Below are 23819 nucleotides of genomic sequence, written 5' to 3'. Positions count from 1 at the left end.
AGTCAGCAACCCGTGGCATTTCTCATGTTTTTACTCCATGCGGCGAACCGGTGGCTACTTAAACAGAAGTGGAGTAGAGCAAAGCAAAGCAAAGCAAAGGGAAGGAAACGCCTGTCTAGACGCCCGCCAGAGCTACAGCGTGTATGTTCTGCACGAGCCCACCAACGGGCATGCAAAAACAAGCGGAGTACGGAAAGAGTCCACATGGAGCTCCCAACTGTGTACTTTGGGGCTGTTGTCATAAGGTTGCGAGGATATGATAGAAAATAAACAAACAATAATGCAAAAAAAAAAAAAAAAAAGGCAAACAGAGGTCCAAGCTGACAGCGAGAGAGTAAACAGGGCAGGTGGGTGAAGAATGATGGCTGCCCACTTTTGCCGAGCCTCCACGCCTTGATGCCTCTTTTTCACACACCCCAGCGCCGTCTGCTCAGTCTCAGCCTGCAACACACACACACACATGCACTACACACACAGTTCATCAATCATGCACACAATGCAGTGCCTCTCCGGGAGACTTTAGAAAGCAAAGTTTGGGATTTACAACATAGGCTGCCAAACATCAGTCTCGCCGTCTGCCGCGTTCACGCTGCTCAGAGTTGGCAGCTTTCTGCGCTTGGAGTCGGATTTGTTAGCTTTTGCGGTGAAATGTGGATTTGTGTTTACTTCTGAGGACGCTTTGACGTAGTTATTTATTATGCCGCGTCGTGCACTGATTGTTGACAATCTGTGCCCCCAAAGTTAGTAAACAGTGCAGTGAGATAATACCACGCTGGACATTTACTCACTCTGTGATTTTGGGGTCGATGTTGCCTATCCACAGACGGTTCCCCTCATGGGTGCCGCTCTCGGAGATGATGGAAGCATTTTCCACGGTCTCTGCGGCAGACGACATGTGTCCTCTCTAGGGGGCGGAAATAAACAATGTAATGTTCAGCATCTCTCAGGGTATTGGTAACCTACATGCTTTCATTTAGAAATAACCCCAGAGCTACCTTTTTCTTTAGTTTATTCCTCAAATATTAGGTTATGTTTAACGTGTAATGCCAATAATTATCTGAGGTGAAAGTAAGAAATGTGTCGCCAAACATCAATACACAAAACAAACTAGCTAGTATTGTTATTGTGTGAACTCTCCAATGGTTTTCTACACCAAAATTAATCTATTTATTATTCTATAACTTCTTTTTCTACTCCAGATTTTGGCGCGCGCTACCTTCCACATTTTTCACCCGATTCAAACCCTTCCAACTTCAAACTGTTCAGCCTACTTAGGAATTGCGGGCTTTCCCTCGACAAATTCCAAAAATTCCCAGATTTCCAGGTTTTCCGGGACATTTTACCCATTCAAAATGAATTGGCCATTTTTCAAACTTCCGCCATTTCCACATTTTTCAACCGATTCAAATAATTCCACCTTCAACATATTCCACCATCCTGGAAATCCAAACAACCATTTTTCCAAATTAAAAAAAAATCCATGATTTTCCAGAATTTCCACCTTTTTTTCTGTCGACAACTCCTCCCACATTTTTCAACACACTTCAACCCTTCCACTGTCAAAACATTCCCCTTAATTAGGACAAAAAACTAATTTTTTTCTTGAACTGTAAAAATTCCCTGTTTTTCTCAAAATTCCAGGAATTCCGTAATACAATTTCTCAATTCAACATGTTACTACTTCAACATTTCTCCACGGATTCGGAAAATTTCAACTCATTCAGACTATTCAAGTTCTACCATTTTCCAGAAAATTGTTCCTTTTCCTGAAATCCCCAAATTTTTGAGAAATTCCAATTGAAATGAATGGAACATTCTTCAAACTTCCACAATCTTCAACCCATTCCACCGTTGACGCATTCCACCATTCCATTTTTCACCCGATTCAAAGCCTTTCGACTTCAAACTGTTCAGCCTACTTAGGAATCGCGGGCTTTCCCTCGACAAATTCCCAAAATTCCCAGATTTCCCAGAATTCCAGGTTTTCCGGGACATTTTTCCATTTCAAAATTAATTGGCCATTTTTCAAACTTCCGCCATTTCCACATTTTTCAACCGATTCAAATCATTCCACCTTCAACATATTCCACCATCCTGAAAATCCGAACTATCATTTTTCCAAATTAAAAAAAAATCCATTATTTTCCAGAATTCCTGGTTTTCCAGAGCTCTATTTCCACCCTTTTTTCTGGCGACAACTCCTCCCACATTTTTCAACACACTACAACCGTTCCACTGTCAAAACATTCCCCTTAATTAGGACAAAAAACTAAGTTTTTTCTTGAAATGGAAAAATTCCCTGTTTTTCTCAAAATTCCAGGAATTCTGTAATACAATTTCTCAATTCAACATGTTACTACTTCAACATTTCTCCACGGATTGGGAAAATTTCAACTCATTCAGACTATTCAAGTTTTACCATTTTCCAGAAAATTGTTCCTTTTCCTGAAATTCCCAAATTTTATAGGAATTCCAAATGAAATGAATGGAACATTCTTCAAACTTCCACAATTCCCACATTCCTCAACCCATTCCACCGTTGACACATTCCACCATTCCATTTTTCACCCGATTCAAAGCCTTCCAACTTCAAACTGTTCAGCCTACTTAGGAATCGCGGGCTTTCCCTCGACAAATTCCCAAAATTCCCAGATTTCCCGGTTTTCCGGGACATTTTCCCCATTCAAAATTAATTGGCCATTTTTCAAACTTACGCCGTTTCCACATTTTTCAACCGATTCAAATCATTCCACCTTCAACATATTCCACCATCCTGGAAATCCGAACTATCATTTTTCCAAATTAAAAAAAAAATCCAGGATTTTCCAGAATTCCTGGTTTTCCAAAGCTCTATTTCTACCCTTTTTTCTGGCGACAACTCCTCCCACATTTTTCAACACACTTCAACCGTTCCACTGTCAAAACATTCCCCTTAATTAGGACAAAAAACTAAGTTTTTTCTTGAACTGGAAAAATTCCCTGTTTTTCTCAAAATTCCAGGAATTCTGTAATACAATTCCTCAATTCAACATGTCACTACTTCAACATTTCTCCACGGATTGGGAAAATTCCAAGTCATTCAGACTATTCAAGTTTTACCATTTTCCAGAAAATTGTTCCTTTTCCTGATATTCCCAAATTTTCGAGAAATTCCAATTGAAATGAATGGAACATTCTTCAAACTTCCACAATTCCCACATTCTTCAACCCATTCCACCGTTGACACATTCCACCATTCAGGAAATTCAAAGAACCCGTTTTCCAAGTTCACCAAAATTCAACATTTTCCCAAAATTCCCTAATACCATTTAATACATCAACATTTCTTGCCCGATTTAAACAATTCTAAAACCAACCAATTCAGCTCATTCGTGCTCTTAATTATTTTTTCCCAAAATTCTCAAATTTACAGGAAGTTTTAATTGAAATGAATGGGACATTTTTCTAAGTTGCACAATCCCCACATTTTTCAACCTATTCAAACCTGGACATTCACACTAACACTTTCCCCATTTTCCAAAACAAATTCCAGTTTTCCCGGAAACTCAAACTCTTCAACATCGAAACCATTCCAACATTCAAACTATTTCAGCATTTAAACAATTTCAACATTCAAACCATTTCTACATTCACCCCTACAATCCGTTAGCATTCCAGTTCAGCGTCAGCTCTTCAAACATTCCAACTATTCTTCCATTCACACATTCTGTCAGGATTTCACGTCAACATGAGCATTCACACACAATTCCTTTGAGAATTTCCTCTTCTAATTGTATTAAAGATTGCTAAGAATATATTTCACATTGTTTTTTTGTAGTTTCTAAATACAACATGTCCGAAGAGGAGTAGGAAGATGTAGCCTAATGCTGCCCCTTTTCTACTTGTGTCTAACACACCCTGTTGTAACAGTTTTTTCTACTTATGTCTAACACTTCCTGTTGTAACAGTTGTTTCTACTTATGTCTAACACTTCCTGTTGTAACACAGTTTGTTCCACTTATGTCTAACACTTCCTTTTGTAACAGTTTTTTCCACTTATGTCTAACACTTCCTGTTGTAACAGTTTGTTCCACTTATGTCTAACACTTCCTGTTGTAACAGTTGTTTCTACTTATGTCTAACACTTCCTATTGTAACACAGTGTGTTCCACTTATGTCTAACACTTCCTGTTGTAACAGTTGTTTCCACTTATGTCTAACACTTCCTATTGTAACACAGTGTGTTCCACTTATGTCTAACACTTCCTGTTGTAACAGTTTTTTCCACTTATGTCTAACACTTCCTGTTGTAACACAGTTTGTTCCACTTATGTCTAATACTTCCTGTTGTAACAGTTGTTTCTACTTATGTCTAACACTTCCTGTTGTAACACAGTTTGTTCCACTTATGTCTAACACTTCCTTTTGTAACAGTTTTTTCCACTTATGTCTAACACTTCCTATTGTAACACAGTGTGTTCCACTTATGTTTAACACTTCCTTTTGTAACAGTTTTTTTTCCACTTATGTCTAACACTTCCGGTTATAACAGTTGTTTCTACTTATGTCTAACACTTCCTGTTATAACAGTTGTTTCTACTTATGTCTAACACTTCCTGTTGTAACTCAGTTTGTTCCACTTATTTCTAACACTTCCTGTTGTAACACAGTTTGTTCCACTTATGTCTAACACTTCATTTTGTAACAGTTTTTTCCACTTGTCTAACACTTCCTGTTGTAACAGTGTGTTCCACTTATGTCTAACACTTCCTGTTGTAACAGTTTTTTCCACTTATGTCTAACACTTCCTGTTGTAACAGTTTTTTCTACTTATGTCTAATAATTCCTGTTGTAACACAGTGTTTTCTACTTATGTCTAACACTTCCAGTTGTAACACAGTTTTTTGTACTTATGTCTAACACTTCCTTTTGTAACAGTTTTTTCCACTTATGTCTAACACTTCCTGTTGTAACACAGTTTGTTCCACTTATGTCTAACACTTCCTTTTGTAGCAGTTTTTCCACTTATGTCTAACACTTCCTATTGTAACACAGTGTGTTCCACTTATGTCTAACACTTCCTTTTGTACCATTTTTTTTCCACTTATGTCTAACACTTCCTTTTGTAGCAGTTTTTTCCACTTATGTCTAACACTTCCTATTGTAACACAGTTTGTTCCACTAATGTCTAACACTTCCTTTTGTAACAGTTTTTTCCACTTATGTCTAACACTTCCTGTTGTAACAGTTGTTTCTACTTATGTCTGACACTTCCTGTTGTAACACAGTTTGTTCCACTTATGTCTAACACTTCCTGTTGTAACAGTTGTTTCTACTTATGTCTAACACTTCCTGTTGTAACACAGTTTGTTCCACTTATGTCTAACAGTAACACAGTTTGTTCCACTTGTGTCTAACACTTCCTGTTGTAACACAGTTTGTTCCACTTATGTCTAACACTTCCTGTTGTAACAGTTGTTTCTACTTATGTCTAACAGTAACACAGTTTGTTCCACTTGTGTCTAACACTTCCTGTTGTAACACAGTTTGTTCCACTTATGTCTAACACTTCCTGTTGTAACAGTTGTTTCTACTTATGTCTAACAGTAACACAGTTTGTTCCACTTGTGTCTAACACTTCCTGTTGTAACACAGTTTGTTCCACTTATGTCTAACACTTCCTGTTGTAACAGTTGTTTCTACTTATGTCTAACACTTCCTGTTGTAACACAGTTTGTTCTACTTATTTCTAACACTTCCTGATGTAACACAGTTTTTTCCACTTATGTCTAACACTTCCTGTTGTAACACAGTGTGTTCCACTTATGTCTAACACTTCCTGTTGTAACAGGGTTTTTTTCCACTTATGTCTAACACTTCCTGTTATAACAGTTGTTTCTATTTATGTCTAACACTTCCTGTTGTAACAGAGTTTTTTCCACTTATGTCTAACACTTCCTTTTGTAACAGTTTTTTCCACTTATGTCCAACACTTCCTATTGTAACACAGTGTGTTCCACTTATGTCTAACACTTCCTTTTGTAACAGTTTTTTTTCCACTTAGGTCTAACACTTCCTGTTATAACAGTTGTTTCTACTTATGTCTAACACTTCCTGTTGTAACACAGTTTGTTCCACTTATGTCTAACACTTTCTGTTGTAACAGTTTTTTCCACTTATGCCTAACACTTCCTGTTGTAACACAGTGTGTTCCACTTATGTCTAACACTTCCTTTTGTAACAGTTTTTTCCACTTATGTCTAACACTTCCTGTTGTAACAGTTTGTTCCACTTATGTCTAACACTTCCTTTTGTAACAGTTTTTTCCACTTATGTCTAACACTTCCTTTTGTAACAGTTTTTTCCACTTATGTCTAACACTTCCTGTTGTAACAGTTGTTTCTACTTATGTCTAACACTTCCTGTTGTAACACAGTTTGTTCCACTTATGTCTAACACTTCCTGTTGTAACAGTTGTTTCTACTTATATCTAACACTTCCTGTTGTAACACAGTGTGTTCCACTTATGTCTAACACTTCCTTTTGTAACAGTTTTTTTCCACTTATGTCTAACACTTCCTGTTATAACAATTGTTTCTACTTATGTCTAACACTTCCTGTTGTAACACAGTTTGTTCCACTTATTTCTAACACTTCCTGTTGTAACACGGTTTGTTCCACTTATGTCTAACACTTCCTGTTGTAACACAGTTTGTTCCACTTATGTCTAACACTTCCTTTTGTAACAGTTTTTTCCACTTATGTCTAACACTTCCTATTGTAACACAGTGTGTTCCACTGATGTTTAACACTTCCTTTTGTAACAGCTTTTTTCCACTTATGTCTAACACTTCCTGTTGTAACACAGTTTGTTCCACTTATGTCTAACACTTCCTGTTGTAACAGTTGTTTCTACTTATGTCTAACACTTCCTTTTGTAACATTTTTTTCCACTTATGTCTAACACTTCCTATTGTAACACAGTTTTTTTTCCCACTTATGTCTAAAACTTCCTGTTATAACAGTTGTTTCTACTTATGTCTAACACTTCCTGTTGTAACAGTTGTTTCTACTTATGTCTAACACGTCCTGTTATAACACAGTTTGTTCCACTTATGTCTAACACTTCCTGTTGTAACAGTTGTTTCTACTTATGTCCAACACTTCCTGTTGTAACACAGTTTGTTCCACTTACGTCTAACACTTCCTTTTGTAACAGTTTTTTCCACTTATGTCTAACACTTCCTGTTATAACAGTTTTTTCCACTTATGTCTAACACTTCCTGTTGTATCAGTTTTTTTCTACTTATGTCGAACACTTCCTGTTGTAACACAGGAAGTGAATAATAAAGACTTCTCATACACATCACATAAATGGAAAATATCTCTCAGACAGACAAATAACTTGACTTCTAACCGCTTTCACAAGCGTGCATTAACTGTAATGTAGCAATAATGGGGGTAAAGATGACCAATGGAGATATTAGACGGCTTTATTCGAGCAGTTTGGTTGCTAGCTGCTAGCTTGACGGGGGGGGGGGGGCTAGCAACTTACCTCTTCGGCCGTCAAACTTGCTCGAGACAAAGGGGACTTCTTCTCCGACGTGACTTGCGTCTAATCCCACTTGTTGGGATGCTGGGCGGATGTCAAACACCAGCCACGCTCATTGTGGAAGTTTATCTGGCCGTCTTCTTCATGACAAATAGTTGCGACGGGGCTTTGCAGCCGTCCAACAACAAAGGCGCGTTGTGATGACGTGCCGAGCGCAACTGGAGCACGCTCGATTTGGGTTTAGCATACCCCGCACGCACGCGGAGTGTCAGAGTGTATTGAGCTCCCCGCCCCGTGGCACACGTGGTGAACATTTCAAGCGCTACGATGACGACACTGTTATGAAGTATGGCTTCCCCTCGCCAGCATGCGACTGTCAGTAAGTAGCAGGTAAGTGCACTCAAGTGGTTACTTGCTACACTCACTTGGTTACTTGCTACACTTTCTTGCTTTCATTTACTGGAACTATATTTGATGACATGACGGGGTTGGATTACTGTCGTGCCGACGTGGAGAACGGGGATATAACATGTCTCACAACGCCGACCTTCACGCTGCTAACCTAACAAATCATTCTTTTTAATCAATCAACGCGAATAACTCATTCTTTTAAATCAATTAATTAACACTCGGCTTGTTAATTCCGTCACCTGATTTTTGTTCAGCTTTTTTTACTGAAATGAGATGTTCTTATTTAAACGGTTTCGCAATATTGCCATATTTTTGCTGAAAGGATTTAGTAGAGAACATCGACGATAAAGTTTGCAACTTTTGGTCGCTAATAAAAAAAAGCCTTGCCTGTACCGGAAGTAGCAGATGATGTGTGCGCGGGTTGTGGAGCTCCTCACATCCTCACCTTGTTTACAATCATGGCCACCAGCAGCTAGAGCGATTCAGAACGAGAGAACGACGATTCCCCCATTAATTTGAGCAAGGATGAAATATTCGTGGATGAGGATAGTGAGAGTGAAGGACTAGAAGTAGAAAAAAAACAAAAGTATGAGGGCAGTGGGAGCAATTCAGATGTTATTAGACAAATTTACTAGGATAATTCTGGAAAATCCCTTATTTATTTATTTTTGTATTTATTAATGTTTTGTTATTCATGGGAGTCGCTGGGTGTCTCGTCCTGACAGATGAAATCTTGGGATTAAGGGCTATATAAATAAACTTTGATTGATTGATTGTTTGATTGACTATTTATGTGTCTTTGCGTTTGTTTTATAAAAACTATCTGCATTACGAATTTCAACGAAGAAAAAACCCATAAATGAACTGCGCGTTTTTTATAAGCCGCAGTGGTCAAAGCGTAGTAGAAAAAGTAGCCCCTCATAGTCCGTAATTCACAGTATTTTAACAGTTATTGTTATTATTTATGTATTTATTTATGTATTTGTTAATGTTTTTTTTATTCAGGGGGAGATGCTGGGTGTCTCGTCTCTACAGTTGAAATCCCACGATTTAGGGCTATATAAATAAACTTTGATTGATTGATTGATTGATTGATTGATTGATTGACTATATATGTGTCTTTGCGTGTGTTTTATAAAAACTATCTCAATTAAGGCTTTCAACGAAGAAAAAAAACATAAATAAACTGCACGTTTTTTATGAGCCGCAGGGTTCGAAGCGTAGGGAAAAGAGTAGCCCCTTATAGTCCGTAATTCACAGTATTTTAACTTTTATTATTATTATTTATGTATTTATTATTGTTGTTCTTATTATTATTGTGTTACTAGTGTTGTAGTGAGATTATAAAGTCATACCTGAAAGTCGGAGGGGTGTGGTGACCGCCAGTGTCTCTGATGGAAGCCATGGAGGAGTTGCAGCTGCCTCTTTGACAGCTGCAGGAGGACGCAAGCCCCCGCTCACGTCTCCGGTAATAGCCGACTTATTACCACAATTTTCTCACCGAAGCCTGCCGATCGACATGTGGTAGAGAAACATGTCCGCTTGACCGCTCCGTTCCATATTAAAGCTTCACAACAAACAAAGAAACACCGGCTGTGTTTTGGTTGCTAAAGGCAGCTGCAATCCACCGCTCCCCGCCAACAGCATTCTTCTTTGACGTCTCCATTATTAATTGAACAAATTGCAAAAGATTCGGCAACACAGATGTCCAGAATGCTGTGTAATTATGCGATTAAATTGGACGGCTTTTAGCCGCCAGTGGTGCTGGGATAAAATGTCTGCTCCAACCAATAACGTCACAAGCACGCGTCAATATAAGCGTCGTCATTCCGCGACGTTTTCAACAGGACACTTCGCGGGAAATTTAAACTAAAGCGGCCGTATTGGCATGTGTTGCAATGTTAATATTTCATCATTGATATATAAACTATCAGACTGCGTGGTCGCTAGTAGTGGCTTTCAGTAGGACTTTAAATTGTAGTTTCTACTATCTGAATGGAGGCAACTGGACTATTATCTCATCATTTGGATTACTAGATGATATTAATGATAAAGTACGAACAAATGATCAATCTATTTGACTTCAACCGGAATGAACTTACCAGACCAAAACGTAAACGCGATTCTAAAAAAGACATATTTCTCGATTAATATCTTACATTTAGTGTGCAGCTTGATGATAGAGAATCTCTCCGTGTTGTACATCAGTGTGAGAACGACTTTGACAAAAAGAAAGCAGAGGTGAGGAGTTTGACTGCGGCGTGGCGCGGTGGAAGAGTTGCCGTGCGCAACCCGAGGGTCCCTGGTTCAATCCCCACCTAGTACCAACTTCGTCACGTCCGTTGTGTCCTGAGCAGAGGTGGGTAGAGTAGCCAGAAATTGTACTCAAGTAAGAGTGCCGTTACTTTCGAGATTTATTACTCAAGTAAAAGTAAGGAGTAGTCACCCAAATATTTACTTGAGTAAAAGTACAAAGTATGTTGTGAAAAAACTACTCAAGTACTGAGTAACTGATGAGTAACCTGATTACGGCAACAAATAATGCACAAAAACATAAAAATGGCAATGAGCAAATTCAGAGCCAGGAATATCTCTTAAGCAACTAAAACAATAATATATATTAAATAATAGTACATTAAAATAAAATACAAAAAATGGCACATTGAGCCACAATAACTTAACAGCACCATAGCCTCAGTAGGCATTCATTGGTTTGATTGATTGATTAAAACTTTTATTAGTAGATTGCACAGTACAGTACATATTCCCTACAATTGACCACTAAATGGTAACACCCCAATAAGTTTTTCAACGTTTATCAATTACTTAGTAAATGACCAAGTCGAGGTGATCTACCTCGTATATACATAAACATACACACACATATCATTTATACACACACATATCATACATACACACACATCATTTATACACACACAAATTATACATACATATATATATATATATATATATATATATATATATATATATATATTTGTATATATATGTAGATATATATATATATATATATAGATATACACATACATACATTTATATATACAGTATATAATTCATATTTATTTATTTTGCCGTTTTTGTTCACATGTTGAAGGTGTTTTAATGAATATACATGCATGTTTAACATATAGATTCCTTTCTTTCATGAAGACAAGAATATAAGTTGGTGTATTACCTGATTCTGATGACTTGCATTGATTGGAATCAGACGTCCACGTTTTCAAATGGAGGAGAAAAAAAGTTCCTCTTCTCTGTCTAATACCACATGAAAGTCGTTGGTTTTTGGCATCTTATTTGTCCAGCTTCCATATTCGTTTTTATACACTTTACAAGAAATAAATTGGCGGCAAACTCCATAGTTTGCTAGCTTGTTTGCGCTAGCTTTCGGAGACTCTTATTTTGTTAACGCAGGTGCGATGGAGCGGCACTTTTATTGTGAAGACAGGAACTGTGCGATCAGTCTTTAGGCTTTTGACGGGAAGTACGGTTGAATTAAAAAGTCTCTTTTTTCCTTTACACTTTTGATTGATTGATTGAAACTTGTATTAGTAGATTGCACAGTACAGTACATATTCCGTACAATTGACCACTAAATGGTAACACTCCGATACGTTTTTCAACTTGTTTAAGTTGGGTCATGTGACCGCCTGGTTCTGTTTGATTGGTCCAACGTCACCAGTGTCTGCATGTGATTGCTGAAACGCAGGCATGCGTGGATTCTACTTTGAAGCTCTGTCATTAACCAAAACAAACATTAATAGATCGATAAAAAAAAGTAGCGAGTAGCGAGCTGAATGTAGATAAATGGAACGGAGTAAAAGTAGCGTTTCTTCTCTATAAATATACTCAAGTAAAAGTAAAAGTATGTTGCATAAAAACTACTCGTAAAAGTACAATTTATCCCGAAAGTTACTCAAGTAAATGTAACGGAGTAAATGTAGCTCGTTACTACCCACCTCTGGTCCTGAGCAAGACACTTCACCCTTGCTTCTGATGGGTGCTGGTTAGTGCCTTGCATGGCAGCTCCCTCCATCAGTGTGTGAATGTGTGTGTGAATGTGGAAGTAGTGTCAAAGCGCTTTGAGTATCTTGAAGGTAGAAAAGCGCTATACAAGTACAACCCATTTATTTATCATTTATTTATTAATGTGACTGGCAACATTTCAAACAATTCTTTATTGCTATATTGTGGTCATTAAATGTAAACATGATGTCAGAATGTAACACTTATACAACTATTAAGACTTGCATAGTTGTTGAGTTGCTGTATCACCAGCTAACTGTTGAAGACACCTATAGTGTCACGATCATAAAGTGTAGTGTCACGATCATAACGTTTAGTGTCACTATAATAACGTTTAGTGTCACGATCATAAGGTGTAGTGTCACTATCATAACGTGTATTGTCACTATCATAACGTTTAGTGTCACTATCATATAAAGCAGGGGTCTCAAACACGCGGCCCGCACTTTGCTATGACAATTTAATTTCATAATTTAATGTGAACGGCGCTTGGCGGCGTCCCCAATTTTCCCGGGAGACCCCTGAATTTCAGGGCACCAATTCTCTCGAAGCCCCTGTCAATTATTACCGGATCAACAATATTCAGGGAGTGCCTTAACGGCACTGCGTTTAGCGCCCCCTACATCCTGAACTGACAGCGTGCAAGCCCAGTTGTGTGTTGCATCTGGCCATGTGAGACGCACGTGTGTTATCGCATCATATACTTGATCAAAAGCTACACTAAGGGTGGCCGTAAAAAAAACCTTTAACAGTGTAACAAATATGTGCCAGACTGTGAACCCACACCAAACAAGAATGACAGACACATTTCGGGAGAACATCCGCATTGTAACACAACATAAACACACCGGAACAATTACCCAGAATCCCACCCCTGCTACCACCAACCCCCCCCCCCCCCCCCCCCCCCACGCCCCCACCCTCCCTACTTCGGTGGTTGAGGTGTTGTATATTGTAGCCCTGCTTGTTAGTGTGTGAATTATATTTATACAGCGCTTTTCTCTAGTGACTCAAAGCGCTTTACATAGTGAAACCCAATATCTAAGTTACATTTAAACCAGTGTGGGTGGCACTGGGAGCAGGTGGGTAAAGTGTCTTGCCCAAGTACCAGGATGGCCTAAGCGGGAATCGAACCTGCAACCCTCAAGTTGCTGGCACGGCCACTCTACCAACCGAGCTAAGTTGTGTTAGGGTGCGGAAATTCTCCCAAAAAAGGGTTTGTCAATTCTTGTTTGGTGTGGGTTCACTGTGTGGTGCATATTTGTAACAGTGTTAATGTGACGTCTCAATGGCCTTGTGGTGCCGAGTTGTTCTCTCCTGGGTGCAGCAAAGATGGAACACAGCGTGAGGGTAAGGATAATGATTTATTTACACACTAAAGAACACTATAAAACAGACTAGGAAACAAAACACTTTGCATGAAGGCACTAACAAACAAAACAACAGAACTAGCGTGGACGCTAGAAAGAACCGAAAGCGCTAGCGTGAGAACTAGGGAAAAGAACAAACAAATAGCGTGGAAGCTAATCGAGCGCTAATAGTTACCACAATGCTGGAATGCGACGTCATCTGTTGCGTGGGAGCAAACAATAGTCCATGACTGAATGTCAAACAAAGGCGGGCATATATAGGGAGATAAATAATCAAGGGCAGGTGCGCGGGATCAAAGCAGAGACAGGTGACACTAAATGGGTAACTATGACGACGGAAACAAAACCAGGAAGTGCCACAAAGAACTGAGGAAGACATATACTAGACAGAATGTGATAAACAGAACCAAAACCAGAATATGCCATGATCCAAGAGGTGGATTGTTGGGAGGTGCACTGAAATTCAGGAGTCTCACCCAGTTTCTGCATCCAACATTGAGTTTGAGACCCCTGATATAAAGTGTAGTGTTACTATCATAACGTTTAGTGTCACTATAATAAAGTGCGTTGTCACTATCATAAAGTGTAGTGTCACTATCATAAATTGTAGTGTCACTATCATATAAAGTGTAGTGTGACTATCATAATGTTTAGTGTCACTATCATAAAGTGTAGTGTCACTATCATGAAGTGTATTTTCACTATCATAAAGTGTAGTGTCACTATCATATAGTGCAGTGTCACTATCATAAAGTGCAGTGTCATTATCATAAAGTTTATTGTCACTATCATAAAGTGTAGTGTCACTATCATAAAGTATATTTTCACTATCATAAAGTGTAGTGTCACTATCATAACATGTAGTGTCATTATCATAAAGTTTAGTGTCACAATCATAAGGTGTAGTGTCACTATCATAAAGTGTATTGTCACTATCATAATGTTTAGTGTCACTATCATAAATTGTAGTGTCACTATCATAAAGTGTAGCGTCACTATCATAAAGTGCAATGTGACTCATAGAGTTTACTGTCACAATCATAAAATGTAGTGTCACGATCATAACGTTTAGTGTCACTATAATAACGTTTAGTGTCACGATCATAAGGTGTAGTGTCACTATCATGAAGTGTATTTTCACTATCATAAAGTGTAGTGTCACTATCATAAAGTGCAGTGTCACTATCATAACGTTTAGTGTCACTAACATAAAGTTTATTGTCACTATCATAAAGTGTAGTGTCACTATCATAAAGTATATGTTCACTATCATAAAGTGTAGTGTCACTATCATAACGTGTAGTGTCATTATCATAAAGTTTAGTGTCACAATCATAAGGTGTAGTGTCACTATCATAAAGTGTATTGTCACTATCATAATGTTTAGTGTCACTTTCATAAATTGTAGTGTCACTATCATAAAGTGTAGTGTCACTATCATATAGGTGTAGTGTCACTATCATGTAAAGTGTAGTGTCACATCATAACGTTTAGTGTCACTTTCACAAAGTGTATTGTTACTATCATAAAGAGTAGTGTCACTATCATAACGTTTAGTGTCACTATCATAAAGTGTATTGTCAAAATCATCAAGTGTAGCGTCACTATCATAAAGTGCAATGTGACTCATACAGTTTACTGTTATGATCATAAAGTGTAGTGTCACTAACAAATTGTTTTGTCACTATCATAAAGTTTAGTGTCACTCTCAAAGTGTAATGTCACTCATAAAGTGTAGTCTCACTCTCATAAAGTGCACTGTCACTCTCATAAAGTTTAGTGTCACTACCTAAGTTTGGTGTCACTATCATAAAGTTTGGTGTCACTATCATATTGTTTAGTGTCTTCAGATTGTAATGTCACGATCATAAAGTGTAGTATCACTATCATAAAATTCAGTGTGACTCTCATAACGTGTAGTGTCACTATCATGAAGTGTAGTGCCACTATCATCAAGCGTAATGTCACTCTCATACAGTGCAGTGTCAATATCATAAAGTGAAGTGTCAGTACCATAAAGTTTAGTGTCACTATCAAAGTGTAATGCCACTCATAAAGTGTAGTGTCACTCTCGTAAAGTGTAATGTCACTATCCAAGTGTAGTGTAACTATCATAAAGTGTAGTGGCACTTTCATAAAGTGTAGTGTCACTATCATAAAGTGTAGTGTCACTCTCATAACGTGTAGTGTCACTATCACAAAGTTTAGTGTCACTCATAGTCTAATGTAACTCATGAAGTGTAATGTCACTGTCATAAAGTGTAGTGTCATTATCATAAAATGTGATGTCACTCAAAGTGTATTGTCACTGTCATTATAAAGTGTACTGTCATTATCATAAAGTGTAGTGTCACTATCATCAAGCGGAATGTCACTCAAGTGTAGTGTCACTTTCATAAAGTGTAGTGTCACTATCATAAAGTGTAGTGTCACTATCATCAAAAGTAATGTCACAAGTGTAGTGTCACTATCATAAAGTGTAGTGTCACTATCACAAAGTGTAGTGTCACTATCATCAAGCGTAATGTCACTCAAGTGTAGTGTCACTTTCATAAAGTGTAGTGTCACTATCCTAAAGTGTAGTGTCACTATCATCAAGCGTAATGTCACTCAAGTGTAGTGTCACTTTCATAAAGTGTAGTGTCACTATCCTAAAGTGTAGTGTCACTATCATCAAGCGTAATGTCACAAGTGTAGTGTCACTGTCATAAAGTGTAGTGTCACTATCATCAAGCGTAATGTCCCTCAAGTGTAGTGTCACTTTCATAAAGTGTAGTGTCACTATCATAAAGTGTAGTGTCACTATCATCAAGTGTAATGTCACAAGTGTAGTGTCACTATCATAAAGTGTAGTGTCACTTTCATAAAGTGTAGTGTCACTATCCTAAAGTGTAGTGTCACTATCATCAAGCGTAATGTCGCAAGTGTAGTGTCACTGTCGTGTAGTGTCACTGTCATAAAGTGTAGTGTCACTATAATCAAGCGTAATGTCACTCAAGTGTAGTGTCACTTTCATAAAGTGTCGTGTCACTATCATAAAGTGTAGTGTCACTATCATCAAGCGTAATGTCACAAGTGTAGTGTCACTATCATAAAGTGTAGTGTCACTGTCATAAAGTGTAATGTCACTATCATCAAGCGTAATGTCACTCAAGTATAGTGTCACATAAAGTGTAGTGTCACTATCAAAGTGTAGTGTCACTATCATAAAGTGTAATGTCACTATCATAAAGCGTAATGTCACTCAAGTATAGTGTCACATAAAGTGTAGTGTCACTATCAAAGTGTAGTGTCACTATCATAAAGTGTAATGTCAACATCAAAGTGTAGTGTCACTATCATAAAGTGTAGTGTCACTATCATAAAGTGTAGTGTCACTATCATAAAGTGTAATGTCACCGTCAAAGTGTAGTGTCACTATCATAAAGTGTAGTGTTACCATCAAAGTGTAGTGTCACTATCATAAAGTGTAATGTCACCGTCAAAGTGTAGTGTCACTATCATAAAGTGTAATGTCAACATCAAAGTGTAGTGTCACTATCATAAAGTGTAGTATCACTATCATAAAGTTTAGTGTCACTATCATAAAGTGTAGTGTCACTATCATAAAGTGTAGTGTCACTATCATAAAGTGTAGTGTCACTATCATAAAGTGTAATGTCACCGTCAAAGTGTAGTGTCACTATCATAAAGTGTAGTGTTACCATCAAAGTGTAGTGTCACCATCATAAAGTGTGGTATCACTATCATAAAGTGTAGTGTTACCATCAAAGTGTAGTGTCACTGTCATAAAGTGTGGTATCACTATCATAAAGTGTAGTGTCACTATCAGAAAGTGTAGTGTTACCATCAAAGTGTAGTGTCACTATCATAAAGTGTGGTATCACTATCATAAAGTGTAGCGTCATAATCATGAAGTATTTCCCAATTTGCTGTTTTTGTTTACATAAAAATGTAATAGTGGTAAAAAGTCACATTGTTCATGTTTGAAAGATGATGTTTACATTCTTTTCTTTTGCTCTGAGAACAGCTTGATCAGATTGTGTGTGCGTGCGTGCGTGCGTGTGTGTGTGTGTGCGTGTGTGTGTGTGTGTGTACGTGTACGTGGACGTGCGTGTGTGTGTGCGTGTGACACAATGGTGGAGTGTAGAAAGGCGAGGGTGATGCGGGCGGTGTGTGTAGTGAAGGTGTGTGCAGCCATGATGTGTGACAACAGTATCCATTGAACACCTGTGCTTCATATTTTCTGCTTGACTTCCCCACCAAGGACCTCCGTCAGCGTCCCACATCGGTGTAAAAAAGGTGCGCTCCACAACGGATCCTATCAGCTCCTCGGAAAAAGCATCCTTGGCAGCCCGTCTGGCACGGTGGGATATCGCTTCATCTCTGGAGGTAAACGCCCACTTTTGCTGGCTGGCTTTGCTTTCTGGCAATGAGTGGAAGCCAAGGATAAACATTCACCCTGAAATCTGCATTAAATGCTTTTAGGGAATTGTTCTTTCATGCACTAATACAGGGGTCACCAACGCGGTGCCTGTAAGGACCAGATGAGTCGCCCGCTGGCCTGTTCTAAAAATAGCTCAAATAGCAGCATTTACCAGTGAGCTGCCTCAATTTTTTAGATTGTATTTATTTACTAACAAGCTGGTCTCGCTTTGCTCGACATTTTTAATTCGAAGAGAGACAAAACTCAAATAAAATTTGAAAATCCCAGAAAATATTTTAAAGACTTGGTCTTCACTTGTTTAAATAAATTCATTTTTTTTTTAACTTTGCTTCTTATAAGACAATTTTAGAGAAAAAATACAACCGTAAAAATGATTTTAGGATTTTTAAACACATATACCTTTTTACCTTTTAAATTCCTTCCTCTTCTTTCCTGACAATTTAAATCAATGTTCAAGTATTTTTATTTTTATTTTAAAGAATAATAAATACATTTTAATTTAATTCTTAATTTTAGCTTCTGTTTTTTCGACGAAGAATATTTGTGAAATATTTCTTCAAACTTATTATGATTAAAATTTAAACAAAATAATCTGGCAAATCTAGAAAATCAAATTTAAATCTTATTTCAAAGTGTTTCGATTTTCTTTTAAAATTTTTGTTCTGGAAAATCTAGAAGAAATACATTTTAATTTAATTCTTCATTTTAACTTCTGTTTTTTCGACGAATAATATTTGTGAAATATTTCTTCAAACTTATTATGATTAAAATAAAAAAAAAATAATCCGGCAAATCTAGAAAATCTTTAAAATCAAATTTAAATCCTATTTCAAAGTGTTTCGATTTTGTTTTAAAATTGTTGTTCTGGAAAATCTAGAAAAAATACATTTTAATTTAATTCTTCATTTTAGCTTCTGTTTTTTCGACGAATAATATTTGTGAAATATTTCTTCAAACTTATTATGATTAAAATTTAAACAAAATAATCTGGCAAATCTAGAAAATCAAATTTAAATCTTATTTCAAAGTGTTTCGATTTTCTTTTAAAATTTTTGTTCTGGAAAATCTAGAAGAAATACATTTTAATTTAATTCTTCATTTTAACTTCTGTTTTTTCGACGAATAATATTTGTGAAATATTTCTTCAAACTTATTATGATTAAAATAAAAAAAAAATAATCCGGCAAATCTAGAAAATCTTTAAAATCAAATTTAAATCCTATTTCAAAGTGTTTCGATTTTGTTTTAAAATTGTTGTTCTGGAAAATCTAGAAAAAATACATTTTAATTTAATTCTTCATTTTAGCTTCTGTTTTTTCGACGAATAATATTTGTGAAATATTTCTTCAAACTTATTATGATTAAAATTAAAAAAATAATAATCCGGCAAATCTAGAAAATCTTTGAAATCAAATTTAAATCTTATTTCAAAGTGTTTCGATTTTCTTTTAAAATTTTTGTTCTGGAAAATCTGGAAGAAATACATTTTAATTTAATTCTTCATTTTAGCTTCTGTTTTTTCGACAAAGAATATTTGTGAAATATTTCTTCAAATTTATTATGATTAAAATAAAAATAAAATAATCCGGCAAATCTAGAAAATCTTTAAAATCAAATTTAAATCTTATTTCAAAGTGTTTTGATTTTCTTTTAAAATATTTGTTCTGGAAAATCTAGAAGAAATACATTTTAATTTAATTCTTCATTTTAGCTTCTGTTTTTCGACGAAGAATATTTGTGAAATATTTCTTCAAACTTATTATGATTAAAATAAAATCAAAAAATTTGGCAAATCTAGAAAATCTTTAAAATCAAATTTAAATCTTATTTCAAAGTGTTTCGATTTTCTTTTAAAAAATTTGTTCTGGAAAATCTAGAAGAAATACATTTTAATTTAATTCTTCATTTTAGCTTCTGTTTTTTCGACGAAGAATATTTGTGAAATATTTCTTCAAACGTATTATGATTAAAATTTAAACAAAATAATCTGGCAAATCTAGAAAACCTTTAAAATCAAATTTAAATCTTATTTCAAAGTGTTTCGATTTTCTTTTAAAATTGTTGTTCTGGAAAATCTAGAAGAAATACATTTTAGTTTAATTCTTCATTTTAGCTTCTGTTTTTCGACGAAGAATATTTGTGAAATATTTCTTCAAACTTATTATGATTAAAATAAAATTAAAATAATCTGGCAAATCTAGAAAATCTTTAAAATCAAATTTAAATCTTATTTCAAAGTGTTTCGATTTCTTTTAAAATTTTTGTTCTGGGAAATCTAGAAGAAATACATTTTAATTTAATTCTTCATTTTAGCTTCTGTTTTTTCGACGAAGAATATTTGTGAAATATTTCTTCAAATTTCTGATTAAAATAAAAGAAAAATAATCTGGCAAATCTAGAAAATCTTTAAAATCCAATTTAAATCTTATTTCAAAGTGTTTCGATTTTCTTTAAAAACTTTTGTTCTGGAAAATCTAGAAGAAATACATTTTCATTTAATTCTTCATTTTAGCTTCTGTTTTTTCGACAAAGAATATTTGTGAAATATTTCTTCAAACTTATTATGATTAAAATAAAAAAATAAAAATCTGGAAAATCTTTCAAATCAAATTTAAATCTTATTTCAAAGTGTTTCGATTTTCTTTTAAAATTTTTGTTCTGGAAAATCTAGAAGAAATACATTTTAATTTAATTCTTCATTTTAGCTTCTGTTTTTTCGACGAAGAATATTTGTGAAATATTTCTTCAAACTTATTATGATTAAAATTAAAAAAAATAATCTGGCAAATCTAGAAAATCTTTAAAATCAAATTTAAATCTTATTTCAAAGTGTTTCGATTTTCTTTTAAAATTTTTGTTCTGGAAAATCTAGAAGAAATACATTTTAATTTAATTCTTCATTTTAGCTTCTGTTTTTTCGACGAAGAATATTTGTGAAATATTTCTTCAAATTTATTATGATTAAAATTTAAACAAAATAATCTGGCAAATCTAGAAAATCTTTAAAATCAAATTTAAATCTTATTTCAAAGTGTTTCGATTTTCTTTTAAAATTGTTGTTCTGGAAAATCTAGAAGAAATACATTTTAATTTGATTCTTCATTTTAGCTTCTGTTTTTTCGACGAAGAATATTTGTGAAATATTTCTTCAAACTAATTATGATTAAAATTAAAAAAAATAATCTGGCAAATCTAGAAAATCTTTAAGATCAAATTTAAATCTTATTTCAAAGTGTTTCGATTTTGTTTTAAAATTTTTGTTCTGGAAAATCTAGAAGAAATACATTTTAATTTAATTCTTCATTTTAGCTTCTGTTTTTTCGACGAAGAATATTTGTGAAATATTTCTTCAAACTTATTATGATTAAAATAAAAATAAAAATAATTTGGCAAATCTAGAAAATCTTTAAAATCTAATTTAAATCTTATTTCAAAGTGTTTCGATTTTCTTTTAAAATTGTTGTTCTGGAAAATCTAGAAGAAATACATTTTAATTTAATTCTTCATTTTAGCTTCTGTTTTTTCGACGAAGAATATTTGTGAAATATTTCTTCAAACTTATTATGATTAAAATTTAAACAAAATAATCTGGCAAATCTAGAAAATCTTTAAAATCCAATTTAAATCTTATTTCAAAGTGTTTCGATTTTCTTTTAAAAATTTTTGTTCTGGAAAATCTAGAAGAAATACATTTTAATTTAATTCTTCATTTTAGCTTCTGTTTTTTCGACGAAGAATATTTGTGAAATATTTCTTCAAACTTATTATGATTAAAATAAAAAATAAAAAATCTGGCAAATCTAGAAAATCTTTAAAATCAATTTTAAATCTTATTTCAAAGTGTTTCGATTTTCTTTTAAAATTTTCGTTCTGGAAAATCTAGAAGAAATAATGATTTGCCTCTGTTAGAAATATAGCTTGGTCCAATTTGTTATATATTCTAACAAAGTGCAGATTGGATTTTAACCTATTTAAAACATGTCATCAAAATTCTAAAATTAATCTTAATCAGGAAAAATTACTAAAGATGTGCCATAAATTCTTTTTTTAATTTTTTCAAAAAGATTCGAATTAGCTAGTGTTTCGCTTCATTTTTTTCGGTTGAATTTTGAATTTTAAAAAGTCGAAATTGAAGATAAACTATGTTTCAAAATTTAATTTTAATTTTTTTCGTGTTTTCTCCTCTTTTAAACCGTTCAATTGAGTGTTTTTTTCATCATTTATTCTCTACAAAAAAAAATTCTGTAAAAGGAAAAAAAATGTACGACGGAATGACAAACAGAAATACAATTTTTTTTTATATATGTAGATTTATTTATTAAAGGTAAATTGAGCAAATTGGCTATTTCTGGCCATTTATTTAAGTGTGTATCAAACTGGTAGCCCTTCGCATTAATCAGTCGATCATAATATTTTATTAGAACGTATCAAAACACGAATTGGTATGTCAGACTCAGCACTGTCTTGGTTTTTTTACTCTTATTTTACTGATAGGATGCAGTGCGTCTCCCATAACAATGTGACCTCGGACTATGTTAAGGTAACGTGTGGAGTTCCCCAGGGTTCGGTCCTTGGCCCTGTACTCTTCAGCATCAGGGTGACGTCATACGCAAATACGGTATTAGCTTTCACTGCTATGCTGATGACACCCAACTCTACATGCCCCTAAAGCTGACCAACACGCCGGACTGTAGTCAGTTGGAAGCGTGTCTTAATGAAATTAAACAATGGATGTCCGCTAACTTTTTGCAACTTAACGCCAAAAAAACGGAAATGCTGATTATCGGTCCTGCTAGACACCGACCTCTATTTAATAATACAACTTTAACATTTGACAACCAAATAATAAAACAAGGTGACTCTGTAAAAAATCTGGGTATTATCTTCGACCCAACTCTCTCCTTTGAGTCACACATTAAAAGCGTTACTAAAACGGCCTTCTTTCATCTCCGTAATATCGCTAAAATTCGCTCCATTTTGTCCACTAAAGACGCCGAGATCATTATCCATGCGTTTGTTATGTCTCGTCTCGATTACTGTAACGTATTATTTTCGGGTCTCCCCATGTCTAGCATTAAAAGATTACAGTTGGTACAAAATGCGGCTGCTAGACTTTTGACAAGAACAAGAAAGTTTGATCACATTACGCCTGTACTGGCTCACCAGCACTGGCTTCCTGTGCACTTAAGATGTGACTTTAAGGTTTTACTACTTACGTATAAAATACTACACGGTCTAGCTCCATCCTATCTTGCCGATTGTATTGTACCATATGTCCCGGCAAGAAATCTGCGTTCAAAAGACTCCGGCTTATTAGTGATTCCTAGAGCTCAAAAAAAGTCTGCGGGCTATAGAGCGTTTTCCGTTCGGGCTCCAGTACTCTGGAATGCCCTCCCGGTAACAGTTCGAGATGCTACCTCAGTAGAAGCATTTAAGTCTCACCTTAAAACTCATCTGTATACTCTAGCCTTTAAATAGACCTCCTTTTTGACCAGTTGATCTGCCGCTTCTTTTCTTTCTCCTATGTCCCCCCCTCCCTTGTGGAGGGGGTCCGGTCCGATGACCATGGATGAAGTACTGGCTGTCCAGAGTCGAGACCCAGGATGGACCGCTCGCCTGTATCGGTTGGGGACATCTCTACGCTGCTGATCCGCCTCCGCTTGAGATGGTTTCCTGTGGACGGGACTCTCGCTGCTGTCTTGGATCCGCTTGAACTGAACTCTCGCGGCTGTGTTGGAGCCACTATGGATTGAACTTTCACAGTATCATGTTAGACCCGCTCGACATCCATTGCTAGGGGGGGGGGGGGGGGTTGCCCACATCTGAGGTCCTCTCCAAGGTTTCTCATAGTCAGCATTGTCACTGGCGTCCCACTGGATGTGAATTCTCCCTTCCCACTGGGTGTGAGTTTTCCTTGCCCTTTTGTGGGTTCTTCCGAGGATGTTGTAGTGGTAATGATTTGTGCAGTCCTTTGAGACATTTGTGATTTGGGGCTATATAAATAAACATTGATTGATTG

The 23819-nt window shown here is 35.7% G+C and overlaps 2 protein-coding genes across 5 annotated transcripts in view; one reads left to right on the top strand and one right to left on the bottom strand.

Moving 5' to 3' along the window:
- The window catches only part of rbm18 (RNA binding motif protein 18), a 32457-nt gene extending 24721 nt beyond the window's left edge, over window positions 1-7736 (bottom strand). For both annotated transcript variants that reach the window (XM_061907742.1, XM_061907743.1), the window contains exons 1-2: window positions 7535-7736; window positions 789-904 (exon numbers count right to left, since the gene is read on the bottom strand). In XM_061907742.1, the coding sequence (XP_061763726.1) occupies window positions 789-895 (107 nt within the window). In that variant the 5' untranslated portion in view covers window positions 896-904; window positions 7535-7736. The remainder of the gene's footprint in view (window positions 1-788; window positions 905-7534) is intronic.
- Window positions 7737-7762: 26 nt separating this feature from the next.
- mrrf (mitochondrial ribosome recycling factor) overlaps window positions 7763-23819 on the top strand; it is a 58858-nt gene continuing 42801 nt past the window's right edge. For 2 of the 3 annotated variants that reach the window (XM_061907741.1, XM_061907738.1), the window contains exons 1-2: window positions 7763-7921; window positions 17621-17745. The gene's annotated coding sequence lies outside the window, so the exon portion shown is untranslated. Of the gene's footprint in view, window positions 7922-10150; window positions 10302-17620; window positions 17746-23819 lie in introns of all 3 variants that reach the window. The other variant, XM_061907739.1, reaches the window with a different exon arrangement.

The sequence above is a fragment of the Nerophis ophidion genome, linkage group LG08 (genome assembly GCF_033978795.1).
Source record: "Nerophis ophidion isolate RoL-2023_Sa linkage group LG08, RoL_Noph_v1.0, whole genome shotgun sequence".
NCBI classification, from domain to species: domain Eukaryota; kingdom Metazoa; phylum Chordata; class Actinopteri; order Syngnathiformes; family Syngnathidae; genus Nerophis; species Nerophis ophidion.
The sequence above is the reverse complement of the archived record's forward strand: the minus strand, read 5'-3'. Positions and strand labels throughout refer to the sequence as shown.